We start from the raw sequence: 23644 nt of genomic DNA on the forward strand, positions 1-23644 counted from the left end.
AGGGGGGATAGTAGAGGATAGGAAAGACAGCAGAACACAACAGACACTAGTATGGCAATATGTAAATCAATGGATGTGTAACTGATGTAATTCTGCAATCTGTATATGGGGTAAAAATGGGAGTTCATAACCCACTTGAATCAAAGTATGAAATATGATATATCAAGAAATTTGTAATGTTTTGAACAACCAACAATAAAAAATTTTAAAAAAAAGTAATTGGGCTTAGTCAATGATTATATATGAAAAAAGAGGATCCATCCTCATGAATGCATCAAGCCTCATAAAAGGGCTGGAGGAAATTAGTTTAGGCCTTCCATGTTGTGCCCTGTGAGGACAGTGTTTCTTCTCTCCAGGGGATGCAGGGACAGGTGCCACCTTGGAAATGGAGAACAGAATTCACCAGATATAAACTTGCTGCCATCCTTTTCCTGGACTTCCAGACTCCAGAAATAAGAGAAATAAATTCCTATTGTTTATAAATTACTCAGTTTAGCCAGGCATGATGGCACATGCCTGTAATCCCAGCTTCTCAGGAGGCTGAGGCAGAAAGATTGCAAGTTTGAGGCCTACCTGCACAATTCAGTGACACTCTGTCTCAAAATAAAACAGAAAGGGCTGGGGATATAGTTTATTGGTAAAACACCCCCAGGGTTCAAACCTCAGAACAATAACAAAAATCAATCTGTGGTACTTTGTTACAGTAGCACAAATGAACTAAGATAATTAAAAAAAAAAAAAAAAGATAGCTAGGTTGTGTATCTGAAGGCAAGCCCTCTCTGAGGAGGAGATGAACTTCAAGCTGATGTATACACAACTAGGAACCAGAAAATGAATGAAAATCTGGGGTAGTCAGAATAAATAACTATCATAAAAGAATGTCAAGTCAGTGATAAACTTCACATGATCAGAAACAGAGAGAAGGTCAGTATGATAGGATACATAAATGAAGGAGAGAAAGAGATGATATTAGATTGGGGATGTAGGCATGGCCAGATCATGTGGGTCTTACTCTCTGTTTAATGTGAAATAGGAAGGTTTAAGTAAGGGGTAGCATGACTTGATTTATAGGTTTCAAATACTACTTTGGCAGCTCTGTGGAAGTGGAATGTAGGTAGGTAAAGAAATAGGTGAGCAAGTCTATTTCACATTGGTCCCTGAGGAGACAGTGATGGTGGTTTGGACTAATGATAAACACATACGGTTTCCAGATATGTTTGGGAGATATCAGCAATCTTGCTGCTCTTTTTCACCAACTTCATTTACGCCTCTCACCTACATGTAGTTTATTCCACTCACACGGCCACTGATGCTCCTTCCCACATGCTATGCTCACTGCTTTGAATGCTTCTTCTCTTTCTTTTGCTTCATCTACTTCATTATTTATTTCCTAAGGATTGTGCTCAGTTATTACTTCCTTAATCTGACTTACTCTAATTGGCTGCTCCTCCTTTGTACTTCCATATTCAATTTACGTCACACAGACATATACACACATACACACGTATGTACATATGTTGAGGGTTTTTAAAAAATTTATTTCTCACCAACTGAACTCCATCATTGAAGTAATAACCAGAAAATGACTAACTTTTATCTGTTCATCCCTGTCTAGGAAAGAATATATTTTATAATGGGAAAATACAGTCGATTAAAATATGGTAAAAGCAGGGAGAAAAGAAAAAAAATAATACCAGAGAGAAATAAAAAGGGGTAAAGGCATCTGCAGAATAAACAGCTAAAGATAAGAATATATCTGTAGCTGGGGAGTCACAAGATATTTGGAAAAAGATTAGCATGTTTGCCTGAAAAAAAATTCTTTCTGGTGTGTGATATATGTAAAAGCAGACATGTATATTGATAACCCAGCTGTTTTCTAAAAATTAAAAACAACATAAAAGTTTAATGTGCTGCAGGCTGTTTCTCTGATTACTCTTCCTCCTCTTATGGTTATTATTTCTATCGTTTAGTGCTCTTTTTATAGAGAGATTATTTTTATGATCACTTACTATGCCATATGTATTAACCACTTTCTCTAGAACAGCAACTTCCTCCAGAGGAATGGGGCTTTTGTCAAGTAAGAGACAAATATGTGACTTGTACATTGTCATCCTGCATCTGTGTATGACTGGGTGATTGCAAAAGTGTTCTGAACTAAACTATTTTAGAGCAGAAATAAGAAAAAGTAGATCTATGAAACAGAAATTGGTCTGGTCTGCTTTTTATACTTTTAAGAAAGGCACAAATCTATCCTGGTATCATTACTATGATTTTCAAGAAACAATGCTTTAATTAAGTCAAGTGGATGTACAAATGTATTAATATTAGTGATGTGAAAGTACCTCACTGGAACAAGATTCTGAAGAAAAGATGGGTGTGGCCTGGTGACGGCTGGCTTATGAATTCATAGACAGCAATGGTGAAAGCTTTACAACTGCCAGGAGCTCTGAGATAAGACTTGACATGGAGGCTGTACCAGCGGGGGCTTACAGGAACAAGTGTGGCCACACAAGCAGGAGCCACTTTCCTCCATGTCCTTGTACAGTCTTACTGCAATCCCAGAGTTCATGAAGACAGAGAAGCAGCCTGTGACCATCTCCTTAAACAGTTCCCTACCACCAACTCTGCCTTTATCTTCTCTATAGCACAAATCATAACTGTAATTATAGTCTCTATTAGTTATTTCTGTGCATTCCATTACAATATGAATTCCATAAGGCAGGAACTTTGTGTTGCTCAGCTCTGTAGCACCTTGAACAAGACGAATATTTGTTGAATAAATGAATAAAAACATAAACTCTCTGAATTTATCAGCTCCTTCCTGCTTTCCTTATCTATTCAGTCCACCTCAGATCCATATTTTGTCATTTGGAAAATATCTCTTTATCAGTTTTATTGTACCCTCTTCTACCTCAATCCCTTTTTATACATTTCACCATATTTCCAAGCAAAACATCCCTGTGTCTGTACACACACACACACACACACACACAGAGAAATATATACCTCTGTTCAAGTTTTTTAACACTGATTTTCTTGCTATTGAAACTACATAAAGGAAATAAATAACAGAAAGAAACTAATACCTTCAAAGCAGTACCTATTAGGCATCTATCACTAGTCAGAAATTTCCATAACAATTGGCTCATCCTTGGTAGGAACCTGCATAGATAATGCTATTGCCCTGCCCCCTCATTCAGACACTGACTTGTGCAAGGCCCCTGCCAGGATGCCCTTCTCTCCAGTTTCAGAAGAGGTACTGTGGTTCACTCCCAACCAGAGCTTATCTCTATCTGTGCTCTGGATTTTGTTCCTTTCCACTTTCTTCTAGCTTGATAGTCTCTTCCATGCTTTCTTTCTGTATATCTGACATGCTTCCCATTTCTTGGATTTTTCCAATGAAACACAGTTAAAACCCAAAAGAGAAAAGTCTCCCTAAGAGTGACTGTTAATGGGTACAAGGATTCCTTTTTGTAGTGACAAAAATGTTCTTAAATTAAATTGTAGTAATGCTTGCATGACTTTGTAAATACACTAAAATCCATTATATGTTTTCAATAACCTAATTATATCATATGAATTGAATTATATCTCAATAAAGTTGTTAACAATTTTTCCCATAGGGCCAGGGATAGAGCTCAGTGGTAGAGCACTTGCCTTGCATGTGTAGAGCCCTGGGTTCCAGCCCAGGTGCTACAAAGCAAACAAACAAAGCTCGCCCAAAACCTCCCTTAAATCACTCTCTCTTCTGTACCATATTTATCTCTTCACCTCCCACTCACAGCACAATCCCCTAGCTTCTAAGCTATTATCTCTGGTCATAAATGGTTTCTTATTGAGAAAAATCCAATAGGCACTTTTCAGTTTTCACCTTTTCAAACTTCTTCCAGACAGGTTCTAAAACACACACACACGTGGTCATGTTACAAACCTTCCACTGTTCTCACTGTCTTAGAATGCAATTACATTTCCTTTATAAACAATATGTAAATGTATTTGTATGGCATATATACATACTTTTTATGGATTTGAAGGCCCTTTATGATTTGGTTCCTTTCTCCCTCTTACCTTATCACCTCCAATCCATTTCATATACACCCAGTTCTCCATCCATGATCTCTGTTATATACATGCCACAAACTTAAGAAGTATCTTCTGTGTAGATATTCATTGCCCATGACTCTACTCAGTGATCTGAATCATCCTTGAATATGCTGCTCCAACCTTCCATTTCCCAGAAAAACATGCCTGGGTTCAATTAGTCTGAGTTTAGTACCCACCCTCTGTGCTTGTGCATGTATACATACATATACTTATCCCAATACTAAACTTATCAGTGTATTATAATTGTTTACTTATTTCTATTTTTTCATTAGATAATGAACTCTAGCTGAGTGAGGGCAGGACTTGCCTTTCAACCCTTTAACCTTATTTAAATAATTTGGGTTCAATAAAAGGTTATTGAAAAAAATGAATAAATCAATGACATACTTTTGTTTTCTGTTTTCTTCTTGTTTCAATTTACAATGAACTCTGCATGTGTACCCTAGGAAATGGTCTCTAACCGCTTCTTTAGTGTCAATATGCTTTAATTCTATGATGTCATCTTACAGTTGTGTTTTCTAACCTGGATTTAACTCGGAACAACATGAGGGAAGGAATAACACCTGCAGAATATTATGATCTGATATGCCAGGCACTTTACATAATGATACCTTATCTAATCCTCTATGGGTGGGCAATATCATACCAAATCTACATTTGAGGAAATAGAGGTTGAGTAGGATCCAAATCAAACAACTAGTAGTTATTAAAGGAATCAAATCTACATCATTTTATTTATTTGTTTATTCTATCACACGGCCTTGTGCCATAAGATTTAGCACTGGCCAATGCTATGGAAAGGCAATAATAAAGGATTATATTTTAATCACATTCAGAAAGCTTTGTGAATTAAAAGCATATTTATATTAATAACACTAAATAACAAAGAGACATATTCTCATTTCAAAAACATACATACTATATGTAGAACATCATAGGTCACGCATATTTAACGAATGTAGAATCTAATGTGTAATATATGTGTATATAAAAATAAATCAGGGTGCTTAAGACTTAATTTTCTGATAATACCTGTCAGACACAAAAAAGACAAATAATATATGATTTCACTTACATGAGGTACCTAGAGTAATCAGATTCATACAGACAGAGAGCAGAATGGTGGTTGCCAGGAATCGAAGAGAGGACAGAGTGGGGAGTTATTGTGGGAGAGAAAGGGAAGTCAAAGAAACTTTAAACAAATGTTTTAAATAGTCATTAACAAATAATGATCATGAAAAATAAATATTAAAAATTTATTTGGTATGGTGGGTTTCTCAAAGAGTTAAACATGGAATTATCACATAATTCACCAACTCTAATTTTGGGCATATATTCCAAAGAACTGAAAGCAGGGACATACCTGTACACCAATGTTTTTATTATTCACAAAAGTCAAAAGGTAAGAAAAAACCAAAATGTCCAAGTGTGGAAAAGTGTATAAACAAAATGTGGCAACGGCATATAACAGAAATTTAGTCAGCCCTAAAAAGGAAGTAAATTCCATACATGCTATACATGGATGAATCTTAAAGATACTATGGTAATAAAATAAGTCAGAAACAAATGGTCAAATAATATAGATTCCATTAATATGAGGTACCCTGAATAATCAAATACATAAAGACAAAAAAAAATTAATGGTGGTTGTCAGGGACTGCGGAGAGGATGGAAAGGGGAATTATTCTCTCATGTGAAGAAAGTTTCAGTTTAAGAATATTAAAAATTTCAGGAGATGAATTGTAGTGATGGCTGTACAACAATGTGGGTGATGCTATTGCCCTGCCTTGGGCCTTGTGCACAATAAGCACACAGCACATACTGTACCACGCACTGGGCCATAGCCACTTCCGTATATGAATGTTCTTAATACCACTGAAACATACATTCAAAAATGGTAAAAATGATAAATTTTAAGTATTTTATTTTATCATAATTTAAAAAAACTTATTTGAGCCAGGTGTGGTGGTCTATAGCTGTAATTTTAGCAACTCAGGAGGCTGAGGCAGGAGGATAATAAGTTTAAGGCCAAGCTGAGCAACAGTGAAAACCTGTCTCATAATAAAAAACTAAAAGGGCTGGGGATGTGGCTCAGAGGTAGAGCAATCCTGGTACTGCTTAGTTACCAGTACCACAAAAATAAAAACAAAACCTTATTTATATAGTTGAGATTAAAAAAATACATAATTTAGTTTATACCTATATTTCATTATATATCTAATGTCTAAATGTTGTATGCCCAATTTCAAATTCTTACCTAACAAATTAATTTAAAATACTTAATGTCTCACTTTCAGGTCATAGGTCCTGAAATCACGGTCAGAAAACATAGTTACCAAAGACATATATGACAGTCTTCTAGATCTCACTGTCTAATGCTGTGGCCATTCGTTATATGTGCCTATTTAAATTTAAATTAACTAAAATTAATTAAAATTAAATATCCAGTTCCTCAATCACACTAGCCACATTTTAAGCGCACAACCACATGTGGCTCCAGGCCACTGTAATGTACAATGTGGATATGAATATTCCCATCATTCCAGTACGCTGTATTAAGACTACACTGTAAACAGAATACAGTAACCTTCTTTGGAAATCATTGGTGTATGTTGAGGGCACCCAGAATAAAAAGTCAATCCTACTGAGCCACTGAAAGAGGAAATAACCAGCTGACTGGCCATAACAAACAGGTACAGGTTGAGCACCATCTTTATGATGTAAATGTTGCATAGACTTTGATTACTTTAAGTTGAAGGAGGAGCTAGTTACATCATCTTAGACACACCAAAATAAGTCTTTTTTTTTTTTTAAATAGCATCTTTCAATGGGAAAAATCATGCTAAGTAGATTTCCACAGTAACTCTACAAAATATTATGGAATTTGAAAATTAAAAACACAGAGATTATATAGAAAGAAAAGAAATATCTAGCATATGAAGTAAAACATTATAAATCAATTTTATAGTGTGAATTCAGTTGTAGACCAGATATGTAGCAATGTGAACAATTACCATAAGGGAACATGGAAAAACAAAATGGCAGTATGGGTGTTGAAGCAGCAGTGGCATGTTATAGAATAAAGGAACACTTTTCAAATCTCACTAAAACAATATAAAAGAAGGTAAACACACTCAAGCTATTCTATTCTAAGGATAAAATGGCGCACTATTTTGTTATTCTACTTGCACATTGATCTGACCTCAATTTTACAAACAGAATTCTATGTATGTTCTATGTCACGCAGTCAATTGTTCCTCTAATAAAATTAAGTCCTTCTAATAAAATGTTCTGGAAGGAACAGTTTCAAAAACTCTGAGGCTTTGGAAGTGTCTTCAGGAGTTCATAGGACTTAGTTCTCTGCCTCCACAGTTTTTAAGGTGTAAAAAACAGCAATTCAGGGGCTGGGGTTGTAGCTCAGTGGTAGAGCGCTTGCCCAGCATGTGTGAGGCACTGGGTTCGATTCTCAGCACCACATATAAATAAATGAATAAACTAAAGATCCATCAACAACTAAAAAAAAAAAAAAATTAAAAAAAACCCCAGAAATTCAAAACTTGAACAAGTCAGGGCAAATGCATATCTGGTACACCATGCTTCTGCTTATGTACTAATATCTATCAAGCACATAAGCCAAGTGATAAAATGCCAATTTATTTTAAAATGTCCTTATCTATTTTCAACACAGTCACATCATAAGTAGAACTATAAAGGAATATATGAAGTCCTGGTGAAAAATAATAAACCTTACATATCACAAATAATGTATCTTTCAAAATATGCAATTTTTCCTATGAATCAAAGCCTCTGGTTTCTTAAATATAGTTTCTCTTCTAAAATTATATATATGTTTGAGATTGTATCTGTTCAATTCTATAATTTTTCATATAAGGTAAGTTGGATGTATAAATAGATTAGAAATACATGACCCTCCATAGAACTTTTTATGAATAATGCATTTGCCAAAATTATACTTTAAGTGTTATACCTTAGAAAATAATTCACAAGGATAACACAAATCTCATTAACATCTAACACCAAGTTTAATGACACAGGAGAGTTTTATACTGTGATTCAACTATTGATTTCAATATAATTACATATGTATTTATGTATTGCATATAAATGTTTCATTGCATTTACATTTATGCTCCCAATATTTCATTAATTAATCACAATTTCCTAGTATTTTAAATCATGTGAGCAGTCTCCAAAGCTACAAAAATGGTAAATAGCTCTGAAAAAGCTCTCATTGCATATTGAGGCAAACATTTTGTAGAAGGGAAGATCTGAGTTCAAGTCACTACTAAGTCACTAATTGATAGTTTACCCTGCTTAATTCACTTCATCCATCTAGTTTCAGTTTCTCCACTAGTACAACTGAGGGATACTGAAGGTGATATTTAATACCACCAGTTTGTGTTTTAGTCAGATAACTTACCTCTCTCAACACGGGATCAGTTATTGAATTCAGGTTGACAGCTCCCTCATAGGTCAGGTAATAGAACACATTGAGGGCTCGCACAGCTTCTGGTCCTTGCTGCTTATAGCCAAAAATGAGATCAATCCATTGGTGAAGCTGGCAGGAAACAAATTCACTTTCCAGGGCCTGAAAAAAATGTGTGAATAATATCATCAGGCTGAATTCTATTTTTAAAGCGGAGATATATTTAGAACAAATAGAAAAGTTTAACATTAAACTTACTACCAAAAGGGACTTTAAGAGGGCTGGGGATGTAGTTCATTGGTAAAGCACTTGCCCAACACCCCTGAGGCCCTGGGTTTGGCACCCACCCCAAGACAACCAAAATATAAAATAAACGAAACTAATAAAAATTAAATAAAAAAGGAGAAGGACTTAAAGAAAACAAAACTGGCGGTGGGTGTCCATAATCCTAGCTACTTAAAAGGCTGAGGCAGAAGAATTGCCAGTTCAAGGCCAGTCAGAAAACAATCAAGAACAAGCTCACCAAAACAAAATTGGGGATAGATGTTGCTCAGTGGTTAGAGTATATGCTTGTTAGTGTGTGAGGCCCTAGATTCAATTCCTTTGCCTTGAAAAAATAAAATAAAATTAATTCTGATAGCCTTTTTTCTAACAGAATCTGTTCTCCTTTGTATATGATGAAAGACTTTCTGGCACTTATCGTTCTGAACTAGAATCACTGCTTATGTTTCAATATGCTCCTGCAGTACAGTAAGCACTGTGAGGACTGGGCCTCTTCTGGTCACATTTGTAACTCAGGCCTTGACAGATACTCAATTTATGCTTCAAACAATGGAGGTTGTACAGTGTAAAGGTGACTTTGGGAAAGCAAATAGGAAAACATTAAAAATTTACTATCTACTTGAAATATTTATAATATTTCTGGAATTAAAATATTTTGTTGTCTACTGCAAAAACTATTAACCCAATTATTTAGTTATTTTGGTTGAGTTTTTTTGCTAACAAACTAAATATTCTGGATACTTTTATTATTATTCTAAGTATTAATATCAAACCAGATCAAATATTTTGTTATTAAACATAACTGCCCAATAAATAATGAATGAACATAATCAAGTATTCAGTTGAAATACTGGGCACAAGATCCACTTCCCATTCATCATGACATTCCCACTTACTAGCATTGTGCAAAAATACAATAGGTAACAACACATGTTTGCTGAATTTTTACAAAGTTATAAATATTAAAGAGTTTAAAAACTGGGAATTAATTTTTAGGACGGTATTCATCTTTATACTATATAATGTTCTAAATAATTCCGAAATAGAAGTTTAACATTATGAATTAGTTTACCAATAGATAATTCTTGAACTTAAAATGTTGAAGCTCAATTAAAAAAGTATACCAAGTTATGTTTGGTAATGTATCTCACTGAAATGAGCTCCATTTTTTGAGTAAAACTATATGATCATGATGTATTTTTGTTGTTTTGCAGCATAGATAAGAACTCTGTGGGTTTTAAAATAACCTTTATTTTTTCTCCCTGTGCTGGAGGAATTGAATCCAGGGCTTGTGCATACTAAGTGCCACTGATCTACACACCCAGTCCCCAAATTTACTAACATCTATAGCAAGCAACCAATGAGATGTAAACTATTACATGACAAAAGATTTTAATTCACAGGGGTATTCTTGTGTAAACAGATGCTGTACTAAATAAGTACATATGAACAAGAAAACAGTTTATGGCTAGATACAAATAATAAATTCCACTTAACTAATGACATTTAACATGGTTTTGCAATACTACAAAATATAATACTATAAATAAAAGTATAGGCATAAGGCAATTCTCATTTCCAAAGTATATCTGAAATACATCAAAGTATACCTAAAAAATATTTAGCTAGTTTCTGTTGTAAAAGTTACTATTTTAGACATCTATTATAAAATTCATTATATTTGCAAATCTAGTAAAGAGATAAGACAGCACAAACTACTTCATATTCTACTTGAAATAAGAAGAAAAGAGTTTGTAATAATTTGAAGTACATTCCTATTTTAAGTACACACATTTAAAATGCATCTAAAATATAGGAACTAAAATGCCAGTTGTACACAAAAATGATACGTTTGTTTCATTAACTTAGGCCGGGGTTGGGATGGGAGGGAGTAGGGGCACACGTTTAAAGTGACACATAAAAACAGCAATTGTCTTAATTTGTGTGCAGTGCACTCCACACAAAAGCCCTAAATATGTTCAAATTAGAGCAAGCTGCTTGATTGTCACTGCAGTCTCATGTCACATTAATGCATGACAAACATTAAACCATACACTTAAATGGCAATTTATATCATTTAAATGTTTACTGCCAGACTAGCTCATCACTCATTTAAATGTGACTTTCTGACAGCTAATTTCAGTTAATTTTCTCCAATTCACTTAATTAGAACTTTCAATCAGGGAAGGACTTACACATATCTTTGAGTTTACATCCTTTTTGGTTGTTGTTCAAAAATCTGGGTTAACAAACTGCTAAAAAACTCTACTATAACAGTTTTGCATATAACATCTCTGAATCTACTAAGAAGTGTTACTATATGAAGCAAATTCACAGTATGTATTCTTAGAACCCATACTTATTTATGTAAATAATACTCTCGCCAGTAGTTTAAATAAAAAACGTTTAGTTCTTATACAAACACTATTGAAACAATAAAAAAACCTGCATTCAAGCTAATTAAAAATTAATGATTTCAAAATTGTTTAATAAGATAAAACAGTCAGGAGTCTCCTGAGTGTCCATGGTGTTGTGATTTGAGGCTATAAAATTCTAGGAGGCTCAGCAAATGACAAAGTACAAATGAATTTTCTCAATATTAAAGCTCTAAAAACTAGGGCAATTTTATTTTATGTGTCATCAAACAAAGAACTGTTTGTTGTGAGTTTTCCTAATGGTTGATTACTTCTTTATGCACATTCAAAATGGTGATGTTGGTTAGATTTAAATGCTTAAAGCTTTGCATCTTGACACTTCATCAGAATTTTAAGCAAAATCGCTGAAAGAAACAATACTCTATACTCATATTATTCTGCAAACACACATGCAGAGAAAACCCACAGTGCCATGGTTCAGTCCTACCAGTAGCTGTCATAGATCAACCATTAATTCATGGAATTATTGGCAGAACCTGTTTCAGAGGTTGATAAACACACCACCTTCATGAATAAATTTCAAAAACCTATTTATTTATTTGGTTTGGTTTGGGGCTTGAACCCAGGGGCATTCAGTCACTTAGCTATATCCCTAGCCCTTTTTATTCTGCAACAGAGCCTTTCTAAATTGCCCAAGTTGGTCTCAAACTTATGATCCTTCTGCCTCAGCCTCCCAAGTAATTACAGGCATGTGCCATGGCACCCAGCTTAACTTCAAATAATTTTTTAAAAACTAACCTAAAAATTTCATTAATTTCAAGCATTTCTTACGACATACTAAAGCTTTAAAAAGGGATGTCCAAAGGGCAATCATGACATAGAATTCTAAGAAGTTTTAAAATCATTTTAATACAAAATCTGCTCAGGACTTTAACATCCTCTTGATATCAGTGAATAACAATTGCCTAACCAAGAGTATATATTAATAAACAAATGCACCTACCAAAGACTTGAGGAAAGAAGGAAGGACAAGCTGGAGGAAATTAAGGAGAAGTAAACACAAACAAACAAAAAAAATCAATGAAAATGGAAAACCCTAGGACTACATTTTATAACTTCTGTTTTTGAAAATCTATAACAAAAAACATAAAACCTCTACTAAACTCTTTAAAGCATCTTCTTTATAGACTAAAATTTTTAAAAGTATTCATTATATAAAATTCTTATTTAGTCTACATATTTACTCTCTCTCTCTCTCTCTCTCTCTCTCACACACACACACACACACACACACACACACACACACTGCTAGTAGAATGTTAGGCATCTGAGTCTTTCAAAGCCTTTAGGACAGACAATCCTCATTAAGACTGGCATTAAATACGGTCTGCAGCCAGGGGATAGTAACATTCTTCCCATGCTCCTCTGGAACCCAACCAATCAATTGTTAGTACTCCCCTAGCAGGGTGCATACATCATTTACATCGGATGTGTGTTCTGAGTAAAATCTGTAAAAAAGAAAATCCACTAAAATGTCCAACACAATACAATAATACTCAACTCATCTGAGTTATTATAAAATAAATCAGTAACTAATGTCCAATTGCTAAGGATCAAATAAGACTATGAAAAGATTATGATATGAAGCCTCACAGAAATTGTCAATCTAATCCAGAGGGACTCATATTAGTCTTGACAAACTATCTTGGGGCTGATATCTGTTTTTTTTAATGACATCTATTAGGCAGAAACTAAAACACTTGAAATATGCTAAAAAGCACAGTATACAGATGTCAAATAAAACACTTATTAGTAAAATTTTCATTTGTTTTGTTCTCATGCAGATATCAACAAATTAAAGCTTTAATATTATAAAGATAATAGTAAATTATTCATAAATAACTGGCTTGTGTAACCCTGTGTCAGAAATAATTATAACATATGAATATGTGTCTAACAATAAATCTTACTGAAAGAATGCAATCTATGTTTTCCTGAAACTAACCCATTAAGGAAATGAATTATTTATATAAATGTTATATAAAATTATTCTTCTTTTGTAGAAAGGAGTCAAAATAAGTGATAACATAAAAAGTTCACTTTCTAAGATATTTGAGAATAAAAGTTCAAAAATAAAAGGCATGAATCATGATTTAATTTATGCATATTTAGATACTTTATCAATTTCCCTTAAAAATAAAATTTTCACAAATGTAAAAATTATGTAAAATCAAAGAAAATAGATTTCAATTAACAAAGAAATTATTAGATAACTTTACCAAGACAAACAAGCTATACTTGTATAATATTCATGTTTCTCATGCTGTTATTGTCAATTAATGTTAATATTTATTTATCCTGTCACCCACTTAAAATACAAAACCAAACCAAACAAAACAAAACAAATAAGGGCTGAGAATGTGGCTTGGTAGTAGAATACTAGCCTAGCATGCATGAGGCCCTGGGTTCAATCCCCAACCATAAAAACAAACAAACAAAAACTAAAAAAATAACTAGTGATATCTATGGGATAAATGATTTTTATAAACAGTCAAATTAAAAGATCAAATATCATTTACATACTTTTAAGTTCAGAAATAATCACATGACCAGAAGGAAATAGAACTACAGTCCAGATTCAAAGTTCTTCATACTTTATGCCACTACTACTCCTCCAGGCTTCTAGAAGGCCTGATTCAGTTCTAAGATACAAAATGCCATGCATATACATTTCAAATACAAATGTGAAAATCACTGATTAACTCTCCTGATGAATCATACTTTTAATGAGAGAAAGAATGAAAAATTTATTTGGTAAATATTTAATTGTACTTAAAATTAATTAAGAATCTTAATTTGAGTAAATTTGGATCATCAAAAAGGCAATACAAAATTATAAACTTGGAATTTTAAGTGTTTTTCACTTGAAATAAAATCAATACTCTCTCTCTCTCTCTCACACACACACACACACACAGATTTAAAATGAACTGGCCTGTTATGTTTGCATGTGCTGGATTTCAAACACTAGTGGTAATGTTTCCTTAACATTGATATATGACCTTTGTAATTTACATTGAAGAAAGCTGTTTTTTTCAGCCTAATTAGAACTGTTTCAAATTTTCCTGCTAAATATATGATATAAAGTCCTTTCAACTTTTTTATTCTAAAGTTTCTTTCCATGTCAACTTTGTTCCAATCAAAATATGCTTTGAATTAAATGATTTTGATTGAATATGTGGATCGCATTTCACTTCTAAGATTTAAAGTCCAAAAAGGAAAAGTTTAGCCTGTTCAAACAAAGCAAGAGCAGCCACTTTGCGGAAAGCTATTCACATTTAAGAAGACTGACAAATTGTTTGTGTGCACCATTAGGTCTAGTTTCTGCAATAGTTGCCAGATTTCCTGTCCCTCTAATAAGATACATTAACTCCTAAAGTGCTGGTTCTGAATTTGTGGTGAATATGAGTAACTTTAGGAAATTTTAAATCTACAATTTAAAATTGTACATTTAAATTCACAGTTTCCTGCCTGGAAATAAACTAAGGCAAAAAAGAAAATCTGCTATTAACTAAGGTGCATCAAAATTCTCAAACCAAAAAGGTCACAGAAAAATCAACATATTTTCCTATTCGGCAGATACACATTCAGAATACAAATTTCTTTCCAAATGGAATTTGATGGAAGTGATAAATCCATATCAATCCTTATTTTTTTCTGAAAATGCATTCATTTAACCTGTTTAAGAATTACTTTTATGGATGAAATACAATAGTAGAAATAGTGAAATATTTAATGAACTTTAATCTACTAACATGAGCTTAACTTACACCTACAGTGATTACAAATATATCACAATGTTTCAGAGTTCACATAATACAAATTTATAACGAAAACCAAAAACAAATTTTACATAATTTACCTAGAAAAATTTAACATTAGGTACTTGAAAATATATGTGAAGCAATGACATTTAAGACCAGTAAGTCACGAAGAAAGGCCAAAAAGGAGAAAAAAGGGATCAAAGATTTAGAGAAAAAAATTGTGGGATGCTAACAATAAAAATAATATATCTGTGACAGTTTTAAAAAATGAAATTTAGTCAATAACACACTGAAGTTCAGCCCGAGAAGCAGATAGAGAAATCACTAAAACGAGTTCTCTCCTTCTAAACTGCCCTTGAACTGTTGGGCAGATGAGAGATTTTTGGAGCAGACAGTACACAGTTCATTTCTACATTTATATCATTACTAGAGAAAAGTGTGTGTTAGTATCACATCTTGATATACCCATCAAGCACTCGTGCATCTTTTGGCAGGGAATCACTGTGTCTACGATTGTTATTGTGTAGTTTTAAATGGACTAGTCAACCAGCTGTTATATATTTTACACACTGAAGGCCATGTTTCCTTTGAAATTCATAGTTTTAATCTCAACTGAAGTCTGTATTGCTGTGTGCCAAGATCAAAAGGATTAGGCAAACTTGTACAATTACCCTCCTTTTCAGAGAGATGATTTTTTTTAATGTTTAAAATACTCCTGTATGCTGACATTTTATCCCACTATTTTCTTTAGAACTATAGAACATTAAAACATTTAATTAACATTTCAACCTTAGGTCATTCTTAATCTAAAATTTAGGAATTCATAACATACAGATATGTTAAACTAGTTGTAGTACAACACACATAGGAATAGAGAGGTATATTAAATTCTAGTATGTTAAGAATGGATGGGAACAACTATACCAGTCTTTTATTTATTGTCTGCATTTTATGAGTCTTTGTTCAGAAAATAATTTGTAAAACTTGCAATAATGTGTATATTTGGTAAGTGACATTTAACAAAAATGAAGCTAGGTAAGCAAAAATAAGGATAAGAAGAAGGTGTTGCACAGGGAAATTCTATAGACTGTTAGAGGTGAGCCATGTATTTGGCGCTAAGCTTTCTAGCAGGCAACATAAAGAAAGAAACACAAACAATTATAAGTCAGAAATGACCATAATGTAAAAACAAACCAGATGGCCTGGAAAACACATTATTTCTGTTCCTGAGATAAGAAATTCCTCCCTCGGCAATATGATGGAATCCAGGTATGTGACTAGCAGAGGGACTTACTTAATCCTGGGACAGATTTAAGGTATAGACAAATGAAGAGACTAGAGACTCTTCAGGCAATCCTGAGTAAACATTATTCCTCTTGGGGAGGCTTTGAATGGTAGGTTCTAGATTATACTTCATGACAAGTGCCTGGAATGCAGCCATTTTATTTTGTCAGCTAAATGAAGGGCCACGTGTTTCAGCAAGAGGTAAACCAAGCCACAAGGTTTAATAACCTTTTAAAAATGTGAGGAGCATCAAATGAAAGAAAAGGTAGTGGCCCATGTCAATACAGGTCCAAGATTCTCCTCAGAAAGAAATTTTGGGTAAGTTTCCCACACAGATAAATAAAAGTTTGCAAATGCTAAACACAATGTCCTAGTACCTACAGACATAAGATGTTTAAAACAGATAAACATGAATGCTCAAATCCAAAAAAATTAATAAAGTATCCCTAGGAAATTAATTTTGAAGATTGTACATAGCTATTATACAAAGATAAACTGATTACAAAAATATATTAATCTAAAAATCTCAATTATCTACTTACATTTACAAAAATAAATAGGTTTCCTTTTTAACAACCATCAAAAATGTATTAATTTGGTACATAAACTCCTGGAGGTTTATTTTAGAGTAAGTTACAAAAGGAAGGAAAACAAAATAAAAAAAAAATGTAATCTTTCCCCATTGGCTTATCCACATAGATCTGATAAATACTAGCAGCCTCCTGCCTTTGAAGATGGCCAGACCAGAGTCCCTACTTATTGCCAGATGTACTTTAATCCCATGGGGACTCCAGACAAAAACAAGGAGCTGTCTGCATGGCACCAATGATTCCCTGGACTGACCGCCATAAACCTGTGCTGGCAAATCAAATTCCATGGAAATACAGAACATTTATTATATCATCATTTCCAAGAAGATCCAATAAAGAAAAACCTGAGTTAAAGACAATAAATGCAAAAGTTGTAGAATATTTTTAAAGCATTGATAAGTTTAGTCAGAGGTTCAAATTATATCTGTGTTTCCTTTGTGTATGCAGTTACATAATGTACATAATGTAAAACTAAAGATCTTTTTCACTTTGCAACTACTGATTAACATTAACAGTTCTCTCGGCCATTCATTCAACAAACACTGACTGATGACGACTATGTGTCCTGTGTGGGGCTTGATTCTGAGATGAAAAGTACCTTTGTAGGGGATAAAGAAGGCAAGGTTGGCTCTAAGATGACTACAATAGTCTAGGGGAGAGGAACTGAAAGCCTTAAGAAAACGGCAGTGGTAAAGGAGAAGAAGGGAGAGTTTCAGAAAGGTTTAAGATGTTATTACCGATATCTCAGTACTGTTGTGAGGGGTGAAGGAAGGGGAATCTGAGATGACAGCCTGGTTTCAACTTTAGGCTTTAGCACACTGGAGTAGAAACAGTTTAGATGGTAGAAGATGGGTTGAGTTTGGAATTTAGTGTTCATGTTGTGAACTTTTAAAAATAGACTTGAAATCAATCCTAAGCCTTTGTTTAGGATCTAAGGCTAAAAACTATAACAAAAGTTTGTATACTGTTTCAATATTAAAATACAACTAAAGTATGTTCATGCTCAGTATTGGCATGCCTTATCCACCCCCATTTTTAGTTAACAAAAGACCACCAAGACTTCATCCCAGTGCTGTCCAGTAGGAATATATGTAAGCCACATATATAATATAAAATTTTCTGTTAGCTACATTTTAAAAAGAAACAGGCAAATCAATTTGAGCAACAAACTTAATCGAGAATATAAAAATATCACTTTAACATGCAATTAACATAAAATTATTATTTTATATTAAATATTAACAATCTGGTATTCATTTTATTATTTTTTATTATCATTTTACTATTTTATAGAGGTATACAGTATAACTTAGACTAGCCACATTTCAAGTGATCAACAGCCACATGTAACTAACAGTTATAAATTAAACAGTGAGGCTTTATTCAGTTTTGAACACTGAATCTGTACCAGATTTTGATACAAAATAGAACATAGTAGTTAATATTTCTTACTTTCAAAATACATCTTCTACTAAAAACAAAAAAAAAACCTTACAAAGCACAAAGTACCTGCTAGACTAAAATGATCCTCAATATAGTTTTTAAAAAAATTTTTGTAGTTGCAGATGGACAGAATGCCTTTATTTTATTTTGTTTATTTTTATGTGGTACTAAGGATTGAAACCAGTGCCTCACACATGCTAGGCAAGCGCTCTGCCTCTGAGTTACAGCCCTAGCCCTCAATATAGTTTCGAAGATGTCATTACAATTCTCAGTACCATGAAGAATAGCTAGACCTTGAGACAAGACAACAGAAATCTAGTGTCTTCAAGACTGAAGCAGATATAATATTTTACAATATATGTTCTTTAGCTACTTACAGATCTCAGAAGAAATGTGGCAGCATTTGAAAGATGGCACTATGATCACCTTCTTTTAACAATAAAGTTAAAAGGGCTAAAACTACCAACTGTGAGGTCTTTCTTCTGCAAATCTGCTATCCTTAAAGAGTCCTGGGTTAGAATTCTTACATATTGGCTACTGAGCTCTATCAGCTATTCACACTGAGAACTACTGCAGGGCTGGGGTTGTAGCTCAGTGGTAGAGCACTTGCTAGTATGTGTGAGGCACTGGGTTTGATCCTCAGCACCACATAAAACAAACAAATAAATAGTATCACATCCATCTACAACTAAAAAAGAGAACTACTGATAACCACAGACTATAACTGGGCATAGTGGGACGTAATCTTTTCTGAAAGTCAGATATACGAAATCTGTAGACAATGTGGACACTGTTCATAACCCTCATAAAATGCATCTCGTTTTAGTAGCAGATGAACTAGTCTCTTTGTCCATTTGAAGAGATTTCTTAACATTTGTAATAATACTCTTAAGATTCTCTAAATCACAGCAAATTATGGATCTGGTTCTTTCTGCATTATCAATAGAATAATGGCTAGTTTATAGGATCAATCTTATTTATTTTTACACAGTCATGAATATATAGGCAATATAAGATCAATAATATAAATTTCTTAAAAGAAGTGGAATTAAGTAAACCATCTTTCTTGACCTCTTTTTTGTTTTGTTTTTGAAGGTCTGATCTTATTTGTTACTCTTGAAAATTCTTCATTTTGACTGGACTCAGAAGTAGAAGCTCTCAGAGAGGAAAGCCTGTGCCTCTTAGTGATCTCTTCCTGGCATTTTTGCTTTGGCTTCTTTCATTTTCTTGGCCCAAAGTTTGGCGATACTCTGCAGCCTTCCTTATTCTGCTTAGTACGCTGTTTCTTCAGAGCAGTAATCTGGTGCTTGTGTTACAGGACAAGTGGAGTAATGAGAAGCTGAATCTTTGGTGCTTTGGTGGTCCTGGGTTTTTTGCCTTCCTTGTTGAAGGGTTTTCTGACAACGTATTGATGGACATCATCTTCCTTAGACTGAAAAGTTTGCAGATACTACTAACTCTTTTGGGTCCAGTAGATGACAATAGTACCCGTGAGTCCAGGAATATTCTTCTATCTATCTATCTATCTATCTATCTATTTATTTATTTATACAATAACCAAGTTAAGAATGCTCAGATTGTAATCCACAATGCAACCTTATTTGCGCTTTCTCTCTCCAGTTGGCCTTGGCTCATAACAGAAATGCCCCTTACTCAGTAGCAGGTGAACCGCGCCATGGGTCAAGACACCCTGCTCTATGGGGAAACCTTGTTTGTCGTTCCCACCACTAACTCGGACCACATAACCTTTTCATTACACCCAGAGCGTCAGCAGAAACTTCTGTGGCCATACGCTTCTCATTAAAAGTACCAAGTTTGCATTCATTGTCCACTTCAATGAGTTTCTGGCAGCCAGTGGCTGGGAAGGGGATGTTCCGCTTCATCTTGGTACAGCTGATCGTCCACAAGATGCCATGAAAAAGAGCAGTTTCGTTTACCTCTTAACTGAATTCTCATTTTCTGTTCTAGGCACACCACTGAAAATGTTTTGCTAAGGTATAAGTCCAGCAGATGCTCATCTTTCCTCCCTTCGCTCCAGGCACCATGGCATCCAAAATGTCAACTGTCTAGTAGACGACTTTTGGTGTGCTTCAGGTAGCTCAAAACTTAATATAACAACAACAAAAAAAAAATTAGATGGATAATTTCCCCCACTTTTTTGGTCATGAATTAATTCTTTCATCCAGAAAAACAAGTAAGAAATGTATTGGTCCTCTTCATTTCTTTTTCTTCTCATACACCAAAATGTTACCCAATCAGACAATAAGCTTACTAACTATCTTACAAATTCTTTCCTTCTTTTTGTTTCATACTTCATTATTTCTTGGCCCAATGATTCAAACAGTATCCATACTGTTCTCTTTCTTTAAAATTTCCCCTTTGATCCCTCCTCCCGTTGATCCCACTAATCGCCACTGAATTTGAAGTGACTGCTCTTCTCAATGAGTTAGGGAAAGGTGATGCATGCATATAATCTCAGTAACTATGGAGGCTGAGGCAGGAAGATCTCAAGTTCAAGGTCAGTGTCAGTTACTTAGCAAGACCCTAAGCAATTTAGCAAGACCCTGTCTCAAGATAAAAAAAAAAAAGTTAAAAGGACTAGAGATGTTGCTCAGTGGTTAAGTGCTCCTAGGTCCAATCCCTGGTATCAAAAAAAAAAAAAAAAAAAAAAAATTACAAGAACAACAAAAACCTTTTCCATGGTTTCCTTCCCAGCAGTGAATCTCCAACTTTAACATGCATGAAAGTCACCTGGATTCATTGGCTCCCATTCACAGAATTTCATTAGAATTAGGATCCCAAGAATTTTGCCTTTATGATAAAATCTTAGGTGATATGATGCCACTGGTCCAGAAATCACTTTTTGGGAACCACTTCTGCAAAGTAGCCCTGCTTCTCTTTCATGGTAAATAACACAAGTATTATTTTATTATTTGTTACATTACATGTTATCACAAGCTGTACATTTATCTGTTGTTAATCTCCCTTACGAAACAATAAATTCCAAACTGCAGGTACTATATACTGTCTCTACTATATGATGTGTATATAGTAGACATCTACAAAGCATTTATTGAATGAATAAATGAATATATCACTTAATCTATTTCTCTAATTAGTTACTATCTGGTCGGGTCTGCTCCTCATAATGACAGCCCCAAAGGGCAGGTTTCATATTCTTCCAATTCTGTGATCACACATCTAATTATCCAGTAAGGCCTTAATAAATGTCTATCAAATGAATGACATTTAAGAAATTCTTCTGATTTAACACAATTCAAGGTTTATGCTGAAGCACTTGTACTTTCAACATTGTATAAGAAGCATGAACTTGACCATAGAAACTTTATCCAGTTGATACAGTGCAAGAAAAACGAGAAGAATTTCTGTGATTTCCAGCCACTGCAAATGAGAGACCTACAATTTGTTAACCATATAATCAAATTTGAGGTAGGATGATTACATGGGAAAAAAAGTAAAGTGGATATTAAAGTATCATATTTCAAGCTTTTATTTTCTCTTCAACAACGTCCACAAGATGGATGCAAATAACATCAATAATACACTCAACAAAGTACAAAGACAGACGTGCATTATGCAAGAAAAATGCATGTGGAGATCAGCCTGGGGAAATGTACTGACCAACTAAAAAAGAACAGCAACACGATAACAGTGAAACTAACATTTGGTGAATGCTTATGATGTGCCCAGTTCTGTGCTAAATGTTCTACAAGGATTGTTTTATTTGATCATCACAATAATCCTAGGAGATAAGCACTACACTTTAAAAAGCTGTTTTACAAATGAAGCTTAGAATGCTTAAGTAAATTGCCTGATGTCACACAGCTAGTAAATGTCACAGTTACAACCGGAGCCCAGAGCTGTCTGACTCTTAGAGCTATGCTATTAACCACTACACATTCTTTTGAATAATTCGGATACAGAATGGTATATGACCGCCCCCCCCAAATGTGGTATTCGTGAAACTTCTAAAAATATGAAACCATTTCATACAAGAATTATTCACAATTGGTTTATATACATAACTTAGAAACACTAGTAATAAGCATTACAGAGTGGAACCAAATCAATGCGCCATGTCAATTGAGAGGCATTATTTACAGGTTTGACTGCTTTTTCACTGGTTTTTGCACTGACAGGTTATCTTTTTAAAACTAATATTTTCACCTTGTGTTACAGTTTACTTTTCTGTCTTCTTTCCTAGGATATGAATTTATAGAAGGCATTGGTTATACCTGTATCTTTGGAATGGAACACATAGTATACATGTAATAAAATACTTATTCAATTGAATAAGAAATTTATATCATTTTTCATTAAATTATATTCACTTATATTAATGGATATTTATATATTAATGTATACTCTGTAATAATTTATATTAATGCATGTTAACTGGGAGAATCTACATTTTTTAAATTAGCCTTCAGATCACGATAGAGAATGGCAATGTTTTCGTTGGTTACTAGATTCAAAGAATTTTGATACAGAAGACTGTAATCCATTAAGCAAAAAACTACTTTGAAAAGAAAATTTAAAAAAAGTTCATTCTTCTAATTTCTAAATATCAATGAACATCAGCAATTTATATAAGATTTTATGTATTTTAATTTCTATATTTTGTTTTGACATATGAACTATTTGTTCATAAATGAAGTTGTTCATAGGTTCTAAATGAAACTGCTGTGTACAAAGAACAGAGAAAATGTCCCTTATTTTCTACTTCAATAAACATTTTCATTAAATCTACTGGTTATATGCTTTTTATTAATCTGGTGGGGGGCACGAGGGATTGAACCTAAGAGTACTTTGCCACTGAGCTACATTCCCAGTCCTTTTTATTTTGAGACAGGGTCTTGCTAAGTTGATGAGGCTGGCCTCGAACTTGCAATCCTCTTGCCTCAGCCTCCCAAGTACCTGGGGTTTCGATTACAGGCATGTGCCATTGTGCCCAGCATCTTTGTTAATCTTTGGAAAATGTTTTAAATACTTGCAGGTAACAACAATGCACAAACTATCTACTCAGGACACTGACTACATGTTTTTCTTTTAGTTTTAAAATGATATAACAAACATTATTTGCTTTTGTGATTCTAATATTTTTTATTTTTTTATTTTTTTTTTAAATTTTTTATTGTGGGTTGTTCAAAACATTACAAATTTCTTGACATATCATATTCCACACTTTGATTCAAGTGGGTTATGAACTCCCACCTTCACCCCATACACAGATTGCAGAATCACATCAGTTACACATCCATTGATTTACATATT

The 23644-nt window shown here is 33.8% G+C and overlaps 1 protein-coding gene and 1 pseudogene across 6 annotated transcripts in view; both read right to left on the reverse strand.

Moving 5' to 3' along the window:
• The window catches only part of Lrba (LPS responsive beige-like anchor protein), a 607623-nt gene that overhangs the window by 68269 nt on the left and 515710 nt on the right, over window positions 1-23644 (reverse strand). For all 6 annotated transcript variants that reach the window (XM_048813495.1, XM_048813494.1, XM_048813493.1 and 3 more), the window contains one exon: window positions 8546-8713. In XM_048813495.1, coding sequence (XP_048669452.1) covers window positions 8546-8713 — 168 coding nt within the window. The remainder of the gene's footprint in view (window positions 1-8545; window positions 8714-23644) is intronic.
• Window positions 14172-23455, reverse strand: LOC125619761 (annotated as a pseudogene).

This window comes from Marmota marmota, unplaced genomic scaffold, assembly GCF_001458135.2.
Source record: "Marmota marmota marmota unplaced genomic scaffold, marMar, whole genome shotgun sequence".
Lineage (NCBI taxonomy): Eukaryota > Metazoa > Chordata > Mammalia > Rodentia > Sciuridae > Marmota > Marmota marmota.